At 44.1% G+C, this 14,332-nt stretch overlaps 2 protein-coding genes across 2 annotated transcripts; one reads left to right on the forward strand and one right to left on the reverse strand.

The window, feature by feature from the left end:
* Positions 1-935: 935 nt before the first annotated feature.
* Positions 936-11,231, forward strand: LOC104406829 (epoxide hydrolase 1-like). The gene is made up of 10 exons (XM_010015936.1): positions 936-990; positions 2,337-2,360; positions 3,265-3,478; positions 4,165-4,345; positions 5,020-5,250; positions 5,600-5,729; positions 6,644-6,858; positions 9,556-9,664; positions 9,996-10,121; positions 10,991-11,231. The coding sequence occupies exons 1-10, from the start codon at positions 962-964 to the stop codon at positions 11,190-11,192; spliced, it is 1,461 nt and encodes a 486-aa protein (XP_010014238.1). The 5' UTR covers positions 936-961; the 3' UTR covers positions 11,193-11,231.
* A 1,706-nt stretch (positions 11,232-12,937) lies between these two features.
* On the reverse strand, positions 12,938-14,328 carry MAD2L1BP (MAD2L1 binding protein; the record flags this gene model as incomplete). The annotated part of the gene is made up of 2 exons (XM_010015948.1): positions 12,938-13,468; positions 14,311-14,328. Coding segments are annotated over 2 exons (549 nt in total), but the record flags the coding sequence as incomplete, so codon positions are not given.
* Between the last annotated feature and the right edge of the window lie 4 nt (positions 14,329-14,332).

The raw sequence follows: 14,332 nt of genomic DNA on the forward strand, positions 1-14,332 counted from the left end.
TTATTTTTATCTTTTTGTCTTGGCTGCTGCAAATCACAGGTGCACATGGAATAGAGCCATGTGATACACAGGTTGGAAGGGATACCTGGAGGTCAGATCACCCCAGCTCCTGCTCAGAGCAGGTTCAGGTAGGTCAGGTTGCTCACTGCCTTGTCCCTATCAAATACTGAATGCTTCCAAGCATAAAGATCCCACATCCTCTCTAGACCTCTGTCCCAGTGTCTGAGTACTTCCATGGTGAACTGATTTCTCTTCATATCTATCCAGAATTTCCTTGTTGCAATTTGCATCCATTGCTTTTTGTTCTTCAACTATTGCTCCTCCAATGCGAGCCTGGGTCCATTTTTTGTATGCTCTCCACTATGCAGCTGTAGATAGCAATAAGATCTCACCCTTTGCCTTCTCTCCTCCAGGCTGAACAAGTCCAGGTCTCTCTGTCCCTCCCTGTATACCACATGCCCCAGCCCCCTGGCAGCCCTGTGGCCCTACGCCACCACGAGTGAGCTCACTCCAGTCTTTCCACTACCAGCAAGGCCAGAACTGGACATGGCACTCCAGATGTGGTCTCACAAGTGCTGAAGTGACCAAAGGATCACTTCATTCAGCCTGCTAGCTAACATGTTTGCTATATAGCCCTGTACCCAGCTGGCCTTTGCTGCAAGGACACCTCATTGGCTCAGGTTCAGCTGAGGAATTCAGGCTAACCTCTGCAGAGTTGCTTTCTATTCATTTGGCATCCTGCCTGTGCTGGTGCACAGGGTTTTTCCCTCCCTACGCAGGACTTTGTATTTTCCTCTGCTGAACTTAATTTGCAGCTGCATACTCCGGCAATAGGTGGCACTAATTAATGACGTAGCTTGCAATTGCATTGCCACCGCGTTTCACTGCTGAAGAGAAAGCCAGCGGAGGAGACGCCTGGATTCATTCACCTGGAGCAGTGGCCAGGAAAGGAGGAGCAGACATGTGGCAGGAGATCCTTCCCAAAGCCTGGTGAGGTCTCCCCGGCATGGGGAGGAAGGACTCCAAACGGGGTTCCCTGGGGCTGGGGCAGGAGAAAGCCCCTGTGGGGTCATGAGGGTAGGAGCATGCAACTGGGTTCTCCTGAGCATAAGTGGGAAGGAGGTTTTGCTAGGCTGAGCCTTGTTGTGTGTTGCTCAGAGAGCTTCTTCTGGGACATGCTTGTTTTGTTAGCAGTGCCGAGTTTGTGCTATTGCCATGATAACTGGTTTCATGCCTCTGACTCACTAAATTCCAGGATGTAAGTACAGGGGGATATTATTACTTGTTGCATAAGCTGCTTAGCCTTTAGAGAGATGGAGGTTGACACTGTTTGCTTTTAGGAGCCATGTTCTTCCTTGTCTGGGAGCGGCTTAAGGAGATACCTCCTTAAAAATCACACACACATAGGCTGTTTCAGAGATTGTTACCAAATTGCCTTTGCAATTGCTGGGGTCGCCGGTACAGGCACCAGCTTCTGCATCACAGGCAGTAGTGGGAAATGATACTAGGCAAAAAGAAGCACACAGTGGACTTGAGTTTCATGGGTTGTTGGTTTTTGGGTTTTTTTTGTGGTCTCAAGGTATGATAATCATGACACCAATAGCTCCCTAATCTCACCACCTTCCACAGGACACAGTAACAAGACTTTCTCTTGTTGCTTCTAATTTTGTTAGATTTTAGGTTGCACTTTTCTTGCAAGAGAATCTACCAGGCTGAAAGAGTTCAGGAACGATATTCTCTTTTTATTGCAGGCAGATGAGACCTAAAAGCTCAGTATCCAGTTAGAAGTGGTTAGAAGTAGCAAAAGTACAGCAGCTCATTGAACTCTGAACAGGGAAAGGTCCCACAAAGCTCTCCTCGTGCCACCCCTGCAGCACGGTGAATATCACATGGCTGGCAGCAGAGTAACCCTTGAGCTTGAAAGTGCCCTGCTGAGGCTGTGCACCTATCGCTACATCGCAGCCAAAATAAGTTGTTTTCTTGTCTGAAGTTGCGCAGCTGCTGGTGGGATGAAACACCACAAGGACACCTACGAGTTAAGTGTCTTTTATCTAAATTATGCCGAAGGAGGGAATATTATGGCAACAAAATATCTTGCTAAAACACAGTCCAGAAACACTGTCCCTTTGTGCAGAGGCAGTGCTCTGAGCCCGTCTGTCAGGCCCATCTGAAAAACAGGGAAAATAATGGTAGATGTTGTTGGGTGGCTAAACGGTTTGTGATTAAATGGTGCGGATAGGTGATGTTCTCTGTACCATCCCCAAGGGTTGGTACCATTCAGACAACACTGCCAGACTATAAGTATCTTCTTTTTTTTTTTTCTTTTCCTTATGTAGGGAGAGCATCTTGTCCCAGATCAGGTGAGTGAAATATCTGCTCTGTGCTAAGGTCTCTGCTTTTTATTAGCACCCAGGCAGGGGCACAGCATAATCCCTTCCATACCCTGAATGACAGCAACAACAAAATCTTCATTCACAGTCCCCTTGCAGCCACCTGCAATAGCCCCAGACAAATCTACTAATCTGGAGGGGAAGCTGGAGAACTTGAGGCACAGGTCAGAAGGATGGGAAGGTGCACTACATTTAGGATTGATTGCGCAAGCACGTGAACAGTTTTGAAATATGTTGCGTGTCTGTTAAATCCAACTCTGGTGACTCAGCTCTCACACCTCAAGAAAGTCCAAAACCTTGCTGTCTAGAACAGAAACAGACAAGCTGAGACCTTACCTATTGAAAGCTGTGGTGGAGGACCAGGGCTGCCCTAAAAGATGATTGAATCTGCAGGGGAGCTATGTACAAAGCACTGCCAAGAGAGACACGTCCTCCACATCCAGCTCTCTCCAGCAGCTGAAGACCCTTGTGTCTGATCCTGCTCCTCAGCCCATTCTCTCTGCACAGTTTTTATTCCTGGAGGAGTCCAGCTGCTACTATTCCATTCACTCCAGTACCTGCTGAAAATAGATTGGCCCATAGCCTGTTGGCCCTTGTCCCCCAGGGCATCCTGGTTCATGAGAAGTGGGACAAAGAAGCCTTGTGATCAGCAAGTCCTAATCAGCAAGGACTTGACATCCCTAAGAAGCACTGGTAGATGCAACCCTGCCTGTGATCTTCAAAGATAGCAGAAACCCACAGCCCCCGCTGACTCCATGGGATCTGTAGGCATTTGTTCCTGCTCAGACCCAACCGATGTGAATACAAGCCTCAGCATAGGCCCTTTACCCTTGACGCTTCTTTTGTTGAACACAAACAATGTTTGCCTCCCCAGGTCTTTTGGATATTCTCAGAAGCATGCAGTCCTGGTCCCTGCAGCTGCCCTGGGGGTTGGAGGGATGCTGGTTTACTGGCTGAGGTCTAGACACAAGATCAAGACTCTTGAAATGGGTGATGGATGGTGGGGCTCAGGTGAAAGACCCGTAAAAGGGAAAGAAGATGAAAGTATCCGTCCCTTCAAGATTGAAACATCTGACAAAGAAATCGAGGTACTGGTGGCTGGGATGTAAGAGAGGCAGAATGCTGCAAGGTTGAGCCAGTTCGTCATCCCCCTTGCTTTGAGGAGATCCCTTGGGGGTGATAGCAGTGCACCAACCAGCGCAGCTACCTAGATGATGCTCTGGCTCACTGCCCTTTACGAATGGGATTTGAGCTCAGATTCACTGCAATGGCCCATAAAGCCTTTCTGAGATCACAGACCCTACATGCAACCTGGGGCTTCTCCTGTGGAAAGGCCACATTGGGCAGCAGACAGTGGGTCTGCGGATGATGGAGTGGGGTGGGAGAGTGTCAGGACAGCAGTGGTACTGGTGGTGAAGGACTGAGGGGCTTTCACAGCAGGAAGAGTGAAGTGGGGTGGGGTTTTGGCTGAGTCACAGCACCTCTGTCCCTACATGCAAACATGTCCCTGCATGTCCTTATCTGGCCAACTATCAGTTGGCAGCTCAGGCTGAGCTGCTTTTTTCCCCAGCCAGCTCTTAATGCCAAAAGCCTAAAGCAAGTTAGCAGCAAGGTTAAGAGTAGAACCCAGTACTGCACTGCTTCAGGAGGGCTTGTGGTGTCCCACAGAGCAATACAAAAGCCAGCAGGGCCAGAAGGGCCCATTCATGCCCACCTTAGTGTAGGGCATACATGAGCCACTGGCCAGCCTCACAAGAAGGGCTCCCTTCCGCAGGACCTGCACCGGCGCCTGGAGCAGGCCCGATACACACCACATGTGGAAGGGGCTGCCTTCCACTACGGCTTCAACTCCAGCTACCTGCAGAAGGTGGTGGCCTACTGGAGGAACCAGTTTGACTGGCGCAAGCAAGTAGAAGTCCTGAACAAATACCCCCATTTCAAAACCACCATTGAAGGTGAGGGGTCTCTGTGGCTTGAGCAGATCTTACTCTGAAAGAGAAAAAGGGGTGATTTAAGAGTTTACAATAGTTAAGACAACACTATGTATAAAAGCTTAGTGATATGAGTGAAATATCACGAGCAGCAGCTATATTATTAATAATATTCTATAGATTAAGACCATCACACAGTGGCAGTAAGATTACATCTGCATCAAGATGGGCTTCATTTGGCCCTGAACCTGTGCTAAATAACGATCTTTTCTTCTGCTATGGCCTTGAAGCCACCTTTGAAAATTGCAAAATTTACCCAGACTCTGAGGCTTGAATATCCACTACCACCACACAGTTTAGCCAAGTGATGTTAGCCAGAACTGCAGGTTAAACTTCTATGCTATTCATGTAAGTGCAGCTCTACTTATATACTGTGAGACCAGTTTCTCAGGAGGTGGATACTCAAACTCCTGTGACTCCAATATCTGGGGCTGGGATTAGTACCTCTCTCTGCATGTAAAAGATGAGATGTAGGTACAATACCAGGCATGCCTTTCAGCTATGCATCTTCCTGCCATGGATTGTGTAACTTCCAGTACAAATGATAACAACAATTTTGCCACCCTCCATCTTCAGAGTCCAGATCAGAAACTGTGTGGAACCACAGCTTTAATTTATCTGTCTTGGATGTGTGGCAGGGATCGAGATCCATTTTATACACATCAAGCCCTCCTACGTCCCTCATGGTCGAGCTGTTCAACCTCTACTAATGGTCCACGGCTGGCCCGGTTCCTTCTATGAGTTCTACAAGATCATCCCTCTGCTCACAGAGCCAGCCAGACATGGCCTGAATGAGGGTGATGTGGTGTTTGAGGTCATCTGCCCATCCATCCCAGGCTATGGCTTCTCAGAGGCACCACACCAGCAGGGTAAGTGATGAAAAGGCTTTGTTGGAATCACAAGGGTTTTGGAATGACACCTCAGCCATCCCTGGGCACTGCAGTTTGTGAATGCAGATACTTAGCTCTGCATTAACACCCATCTGGTGGAAGCTGAGGAGATTTGGAAGGCATTGGTAGCTGGAAGCCAGGTCTGATTCACACTTTCTCCACTTTCCACTGAATTTCTATCATCTTTAGTTCACTTTATTGGCAGAGCAGCATAGCACTCTGTGGCTTCACACAGCAGCATACTCGCATACCTCTGCCAGGCCACAGTCTTTGGCCAGCAGATGAACACCAGGACAAACAGGTCTCCTCTGTTTTTCTCTACCTACAGGGTTTGACAGCACAGCAGCTGCTCGGATATTTCATAAGCTGATGAACAGATTGGGCTTCAAGGAATACTACCTACAGGGAGGAGACTGGGGATCTCGCATTACCACAAACATGGCCCAGATGCTGCCACAGTGAGTAGCAAAGGCAATCAGCGCAGAAACGGTGCCTCCAGTTCTTATCCTATCTTCTGGCTCCACGGTCCTGGTCCTGCTCTCTGTTTGCCCTGCTTCTCATTCTCTTCTGCTCAGTTTCCTCCAGGGATATCCCCACCCCTGTGCATTCAGTTGTATTCGTATGCTTTGCATTGATATTGGCACAGTTCTCTCGCTTTCTAAATTCCAGAGCTGTTTGGCTTCTCTGTCACTAGATTAAGGAGTGACAGATCCTCATTCTAAATTGGGAAGGAGATAAATTTAAAATCAGCAGGGAGAAAAAGAAGGAAGGACCTGAAAAGTACCATGAAGTATAGAACTTTCCTATATAAAATGCAGAGTTGAGACTGATTGAAGAACACTACCTTCCTTACAAGATGAGATCACAGCTCATTGTTTAGCATTTAATGAAAAGCAGGCACCACAGCCATGCTTAGGTCAGAGAACAGATAAAGTGGGAAAGCTCTTAAAGCAGTCAGATTGCAGGCTGAGCAGCTCGTATTCCTAATTGCAATTGTGCTTCACAGCACCCAGAGCACTGTGGCCATGTGGGATCTAACCAAGCTTTTCAAAAAATAGTGCAGCCTGTTCCTATAGCACAGAATAATATTAGATCAACAGCCAGAGCCACCAGCATGGATATATCACATCCAGAAACTGAGTACCTAAAACTAAGATCATACCAGTGGCACAGCTAGTTGGAGATGGCACCAGATGTACCATTTCTAACTCCCATAATTGCATTTATTTTCAAATCATGATGAACCTGAAGGGCTTTATGTATTCTACTCTGTAAAATATTTCTATTACAGCTCCAGTCAGACTTATTTTATATAAAATCTGGAGACAGACAATCAGTTGATTTAACCTTCTATTCACTAACTTAATTTCAGGTCCGTGAAAGGGCTTCATCTGAATATTGTCTTCATTATCAGACGAGGTTTGGGAAGAATGATTTCTATCATGCTTGGGGCTTATGTACCATGGCTCATAGGCCTCACTCGGGAAGATGTTCACCGTATGTATCCTTTCATCCAGAAGAATGTATATGACATTCTGCGAGAGTCTGGATACTTACACATCCAAGCCACCAAACCAGACACTGCAGGTAATGAAACTTCTATATACCCCTCTGAACATTATATAGTAATTGTTCATGGTATATAAAGACATAGCTGAGCAAAGGCCAACTGTGCTTGAGAAGCAATGAGTTGTAGTGACTGAATGTAAGACATGGGGACAAGAACTGTGTAAAAGGAAGTAAAGAAGAACAGCTTAAAAAAAAAGGTAGAGTACAAATACCACTTTTCAAGGTCTTTTAAATGGCATGCCACATCTTTTGGGGAAAGAACTCTTTTGGAAAAATCCCCTTAAAATAAAGCACAGGGTCCTGAAATTGAAGCTTCTAGAAATAAATCTGCGTGAATCCAATAAAAATATCATAAGCAAGTTCAATGGGAAACTTGCAGGAAGCTAGACACAGCCTTAACACCTGAAAAGCCAGAAGCCTGACACAGTGAGGCCAGTAGATGAGGAGTCTGAAGAAAGATATAGCCATCTCAGGAAAGTTAAATGAATGATTTGCATCGGTTCTCCATAGTGAGGACTATGGGGTTTTCCTTTAGTGAAATAAGCCTTCATGAGGAAAGACAGTGGAGCTGTCTCAGACTCCTGTCAGATGTGGAGACTGTAAAATGAATAGCACCCCATCATGGCAATTCACTGAAAGAAGAAAAAACTCAAACTGAAACATTAATTAATGCCTAGTCTGTTGCTTGAACTGATTGCAATACCAAAGAAATAAAAGGAGACAAACAAGACACCAGCTTGTTTTCTTGGGTTTTTTAAGAGCCTGTCTAGTCACTGACCAGAAAACCAGCAGAACTGTTTTAAAGAGAATAGGTTTACAAGTGACAATATCACAAGGAAATCATGCTTCAAAAATCAGAGCTCTGTCAGAATCAAAGAGCTGTGGATCCAGTAACTGAATATATTTAATTTCCAAAAAGGTTTTCTTGAGGTTCCTCCCACAGTGCTCTTAAATAAATTAAACTGCCTCAAGAAAAGGATTAAGATCATGGATTCACAACTTAGTCAACATGAGAATCCACTCATAGGAATGATTAAGCAAGTTCCAGGAGAGGGAGAGTAAATAAAAACCCCTGTGCTAGCACCTGTCCATTTCAACATGATCCCAATTTCTCCACAGTTAGAAGTTAACTATTAAGTGAAAATCTGACAACTATCCAGGCTTTGGTTTACTCTGAAGATAACTGCAGAGAGCTGCAAAAACATTTAAGTGACTGGTTGATTAAATGGGCCAATAAAAACTGATGTCAACAAAGTCCAAAGCAATTTAAGTAAGGAAGAAAGTCACAATGGGCTCAAGTTTGGCTGCTGCTGCCATATGAGAGAATCCATGAGTCATGGACAGGGCTTTGAAATGTCAGCCGGTTCAGAGTTCAAGAGAATCTTACGAACTCTTAAAGAAAGCAAAAAGAGTCTAAGACAAACACTAAACCCACAATATTCAGAACCTGTTGCACCCCTGTTCACCATTTCATAAATGTATTTTAGAATCAGAATAATAGAGGAAGGGAAGAAAAGGAAGGCTGGAGTGACCGAGCATCTTCTGTACAAGCACTGTACATGGTCAAGGACTATTCAGCCTGCAAAAAGAAGAGCAGGGATTTTGTAACAGACTAAAATTGTGAAATGTAGAAACTGAAGAGGGGAAAAAAATATCTATCTCATACTCAGTCTGAAGAAATACCTACATTGTCAGTTTAGTTCTCATTAGGCAGGTTTAAAGCAAAGCTTAAACTATTTCCTTTTACCACAAGTTGTAGTACCTAAGATGTGGTACAGGGTGAATGACAAACTGCAAACAAGACCTGTATTTCTGAGCATCTAACCCGTGGATGTTGAATACAGTAGTTCAGAGGCAGCTTTCAGCCCAGGAACTGCTCATCTCCAAATGGGTTACATGCTCTTTGGCACATTTCAGCCTGTCCTACCATTGCTGGTCAAAGCGTTTACATGGCTGAGATCTGTAGCAAATCACTCCAGGCCTGCCAGCACAGGAAAACTGTCGTGCCAATGCACAAACTTACTTTGATTTGCTATGTCCACTACTAAATTAAGACCATGTTGTGCATCATCTTCTGCAAAGTCACTCAGTGCTAAAATGCACTTGGAGTTGGCAATAGCAGGTATACTGTAAACTATAGCCTGGCGTATGATACAGGAATTTCCCAAGGCAAGCCTCCTTCAAGACTGAAGTAATCCCTGTTCCAGTTTTTCAAGTAAGAATGCAGATACAGTATGCTGTGTACCTTCTGTGTTTATAGTATTTGCTGGTGTTCCCCAAAGCCAGAAATAGGTAACAGATACACAACACTTCACCATTTAAGGTAGATAAAAAGTGATGAACAGCATTCAGGTTCCTGGTTATACACCCTAAGCAGGATGCTGCTCCAAATAGTTTATCGGAAATGTCTCTTCAGAGCATAATCCCTTTACACCTGAATTTGCACCTCCTGCCACACATTACCAAGAAGCCAACAGGACTTTCTTAGCTCCTAGCTTCCTTTGCATAGGAATTACCCAAGTTTGCAGTAAGTTACAGCTGGAATTCCATTGGGGTGAATTTCTCAAGGATAAAGTACTTTCAGGGCTACTGAAATACTGACTCTACTGAATTATCATAGAAAACTCTGAAGAACTCATTAAAGCCCAGTTTAACTTCCACTGAAGTGTTGCAATGCCAGACAACTGCAATAGCTCTCCTGTTCTCCTGAATTAGGTTGTGGACTGAACGACTCCCCTGTGGGACTTGCTGCATATATTTTGGAGAAATTCTCTACCTGGACAGATAAATCATTTCTGCAGAAAGATGATGGGGGCTTGGAAAGGTAAGAAAACAGATGGCCTTCCCTAACAACACTCATTAAAAGGATGAGTGACAAAAGCTGATGAGGAGAGAGGCAAAAGACTGGCCAGTCAAAGCTGCATTTTAAGCATGAAAGATTACACGTGACAAATAGTAGTTTAAATTTGTAGCAGACTGCCTGCAAACTACTGCTTAAGCACCAGGCAGTTTCGGTCTGGGAACACAGGTGCCTATTTACTACTTGAATACAAGTGGAGAACAAGAGGAAACACGGGGACTTCAGGGCATAGTCACAATACAGCATACTGAGAAACAGCTTCCAATGTAATTTCTTCATCTTTCTTACTCAACAGCAAATATACCCTTGATGAGCTTTTGACCAATGTGATGATTTACTGGGTGACAGCCTCCATTGTGCCCTCAATGCGATTCTACAAGGAGAACTTTTCAAAAGACCCTGCTCTAACTGCTGATTCCAGGTAATACAAAACCAAAACCACCAAGTTCTGCTTACTTTTGATAAATAGAGTTAAGGGTCACTTTTTTTCAAATTATAATTCACATGGGAGCTTGTGGCCAAGACAATGCAGACTTATCCAAGTATATTCACTCTTGTTCACAATCAAAATATGGGTCATATACTTATTCACCAAACAAGTGTAATCTCAGGCTCAGTTCAGTAAAAAACAAACAGAAAATCATGAGCATTTCTAAAAGAGAAGTTTGATATAATTTAGGAAAGATGTGGCTCACTAGTGGATAAACTAAAAGCTACGACTGTTGAGTATAAACTTGGGGAAGCAATTTGGAGAGCAGTACTTGAAACGCAGCGCCTTCTGACAGCTGCTGGCTTCAAGAACATAGGAGAGGCTGATAAGGAAAAAGCTGCTGAGCAGAATTCTCCAGGTGATCGATCATGCAAACAAATAGGAGAGTCCTTTTCTCTGTAGACTAAACCAGTTTACCTGTCCTCTCAAGAGAGTGATTTCTTGCACTGGCACTATGAATTCTAAAGTAAGCCTGAGCTAGCTGGTTTCCGACTTTCCCAGAGGTGTGGCATCTTGCCACATGTCACAAAACATGTTCAAAACAAGGTGAGTTTAAAAATCTGAAACACTTCAAGATTGAACTGGGTGCACAGTTGGTTCTACTATGCACTTTGGGTATAACACTTTTAAAATCAAGGAGATCCAAATGAAAGCAAAGCTCTTCAGACTAGTGCAAGACCACAAAATGGTTTCTTGTGGTTAACTTCTCCAGCTGACTGTGGCAGTTACCAGAGTCAGCAGGGTTTTATAGACATTCCCCACTACTTGCTCCAAAAATGCAGTTAACCAATGTCTTCTAGGGTTGGAGTATATGTTCCCACAGGGATTGCAGCCTTTCCTCAGGAGATAGCACATACACCACAAGTCTGGGCAAAGGAAATCTTCAAGAACATCATTACTTACTCCTACATGCCACGTGGAGGGCATTTTGCTGCCTTTGAGGAACCAAAGCTTCTGGCACAAGACATCATGAACTTTGTCAGAAAGGTGGAACAGCTGTGAACCTGCAGTTTAGATATGTATACAGAATGGAGGCAAGTTGGTTTGCCATCAGCAGAACCTTCACTTTGCCGGATATTAAACAAATCCAGTGCAATCATATATAGAAGACAGCATTTTATTTGGATAATAGTTATAGCACTAGATTTGTTAATTAAGCTCTAAAACCCTTAAGAAAAAAAAATCTAAAGCATCTTGTCTTCTTTCATACCCAGCACATCATTGCTGCATTCAGAGTTCAAGTATAACAGAATATGTAAACAGTTTAATGCAGTAACATTGCACTCATTTGGGGAAAAGAGCAGAAAGGAATGGGGCCCTTGTTCCTCAGAACCAAGGCTTCTGTTCAAAAGCTTCTTTAAATACTTGAGTGCTAGCATTCTTAAATATGCAGAACAAGCAGCTTTGGTGGAAGAGTTTTGATCTCCTGAGCACACATACTCCTATGTTCAAGGTATATTTCATTCAAGAGACTGTGGTTATATATTCAAGTAGGCAGCTGCACGTAAGACCGCTTTCTTCATTTTAGCAGGTTTTCCCCTAGAGCAAGCTTTAGCAGTCACTACACATTGTAAACAGTTCTTAATGGATAGCCAGAGACAGCACCCCTAGTGGACTCCAAGCTCAAAATTACCAACTTAATTTCCTCCTATTTCTATAATCTTATTCTATTCCAAAAGGTCAAAGTTAAAAATATGCGCCAAGTGTGGAGTGCACCAACCTTTACTCTCCTTTCAAAAGACTTTTACCACCCTATTGTGCAATATTTGCTATCAGGAAACTCATAGTGACCTTGCTACCTCTATGACTGGGTTTCTCTTCAAACAGGATAGAGCTCTTTGTAGCTATTAGGCTCATTACATTACAAATACATATCCATATGACTGAAGATAACTACAACAGATATCTAGTTCTGACACACTGTGCTCCAAGGTTTCTCTCCCTCCCTTTCTGTCCCATTCTGCACTAGACACCAGGCCAGAAGAAATGGCTTAAGTTCTGCTTCCATTACATTCTGACTTAGAACAGGAATTGACAGGTAGATGTAGTGCTGAATGTGATCATACTTCCCTTACCTTTTCTTCACACTTCAGAAACATTTAGAGTTTAAGACTTCTAAAAGTAAAAGTAAGCAAGAAACTAACTGTTGTTTTAAGTCAATATTCTAGTATATTGAAGCTGGAAGTCCTAATTGCCTATGAAGAGGGTTAGAGCAGAAACTGCTTCTTTTAACTGTGTATCTCACCGATTAGTCCAGCAGCCCTGACAAAGGTTGGTAAAAAAAAAATAAATACAGGAAGATGTGCTTCCCTGCCTCCACAGGACCGTTCAACCTATTTTCATCACCAGTACAAGACACTGCTAGGTACCTAGACATCCCAATTGCTGTGAAGTCCCACTCTTTGGATTACTAAATTAAACCTCAGGAGAAAGACAAATGTATCCAGTATTTGCCAGTTCAACAAGTATGTGGCAGGAAAGAATTACTCCCAACCCACTAATTCACTTCCACAATTCAGGTCCCTAAAGAATCACTTATCTGTATGCAGCTGTGCCTTAAAGGGTATTTGCTTTCAACAATTCAGAAAATGAAGACAGATGAACACAGCTGAGCTACATGAAGGCAGTAGATGCCCTGGAGAAAAGATCCAGATAGACAAGAATACATGGTTACATTTGATAAAGCTGTCACTTAAAGCAGCACCAAAGGTCATTGAATATTCTATTAACATTCTACAGATCACATGTCATTCATGAAAGCCTTTGAGTGTCACTGGTGCTTGAAACCAGACATAGTCCTCCCAGTCAGAAGTCATATGCTGAGCAGGCAAGGCACTTATGTTGATGTCTCCATCACAGGACAAGTTAACAGTTAGTTTCCTCCCTCGGGTTGGCACTTTGTAGTTGAGCTTGGGCCGGAACCAATCAACACCACAATCGCGATGTCCTTGAAGCATAACAACAGTGCCCATGGCAGGGAGAGCCTTAAGTTCACTGAAGACATCCGCAACAAACAGTGAGTGGAAGAGCTTGCGAACACAGGATGCAGTTTTCAGGCTCTCCTCAGCACTGCCTTCAAGGATGCCCTCTAAGTTGAGCTCGTAGAATTCCTTGGGGCTCATGACATTGCCTCCAAGTAGAATAAGAACTCGAGGAACCAGTGTCAGTCTAAACATTACTTCCAAGTGCTGGAGCACTCCCTCCAGCTCCATCAGCACCTGCTGGCACTTCTTGCTTGCCAGGTCCATGGAGGGTGGCTTCTTAATCACATCTCCATCCTGGGGAAAGAAAAAAAAAGAATAAAAAAGAAAAAGATTAGTGCATTTAATTATTAGGACATATTAGTCCTAATACACTCTTCAGAAAGTATGGCCCATCCCTGAAAGTCAAGGAAGGTTCAGAGGTTTTATGCCCCTTTTAAAAGATATAGGCATCCATATATAGAACCAGAAGATCCAAGAGGACCACAAAAGGACACTCTATAGCTACTCAGTTTGAATCTGAATCAGAGTAGTGATGAATTCCCACAAGAATTAGAAACCCCATCTTTTAAAGAACAGTTATCATTAGTTTCTTGGTTTCAGATGGGACAGGCGTATTCCACCACAGCACATCATGCCCAGTATATAAACTAGCGGGAGTTACCCAGAAGGGACTGATCGTTGCTCAGGTCAGGCTGGGTATCAGTCGGCAGGTGGTGGGCAATTGTACTGTGCATCACTTGTGTTTATTTTTCCTTTCCCCTACCCTTTTAGTTTTATAGTCTCTCTCCTCATTATTTCCCTTATTAGTAATAGTATTATATTGTTCTTATCTCAGCCTGTGCGGTTTACATTCTTTTGATTCTCCTCCCCACCCGAGGAGGGGGAGAGCAAGCAAACAGCTGCTTGGTACCAAGTTAACATCTGGGTTTAAACCACAACAACTCCAAAGCCTCTTATTTTTTTTCCCCGAAGAGCTGTTTGAGTAACAAACAAAACAGTGACGTGATTTGACTCATTAAACGGGAGTTACTGAGCCATAACGGTTAACTGACAGGCAACACTCGAGGGCCGCGGGCACGGCTGCCCCCAGCGCAAAGCTCCCCCTGGCCGCCTCCTTGGCCACCACGGCCCCTCACCTTAGCCGCCCGCTGGCAGAAG

This window comes from Nestor notabilis, unplaced genomic scaffold (genome assembly GCF_000696875.1).
Source record: "Nestor notabilis isolate BGI_N333 unplaced genomic scaffold, ASM69687v1 scaffold14410, whole genome shotgun sequence".
NCBI classification, from domain to species: Eukaryota; Metazoa; Chordata; class Aves; order Psittaciformes; family Psittacidae; genus Nestor; species Nestor notabilis.

Bases quoted from the DNA above. Each gene is read 5' to 3' on its own strand.
- LOC104406829 (XM_010015936.1), top strand. From the start codon at position 962: ATGTGGCAGGAGATCCTTCCCAAAGCCTG. The intron at 2,361-3,264 runs GTGAGTGAAATA...TTGCCTCCCCAG, and splicing joins AGCATCTTGTCCCAGATCAG to GTCTTTTGGATATTCTCAGA. The intron at 4,346-5,019 runs GTGAGGGGTCTC...GATGTGTGGCAG, and splicing joins TTTCAAAACCACCATTGAAG to GGATCGAGATCCATTTTATA.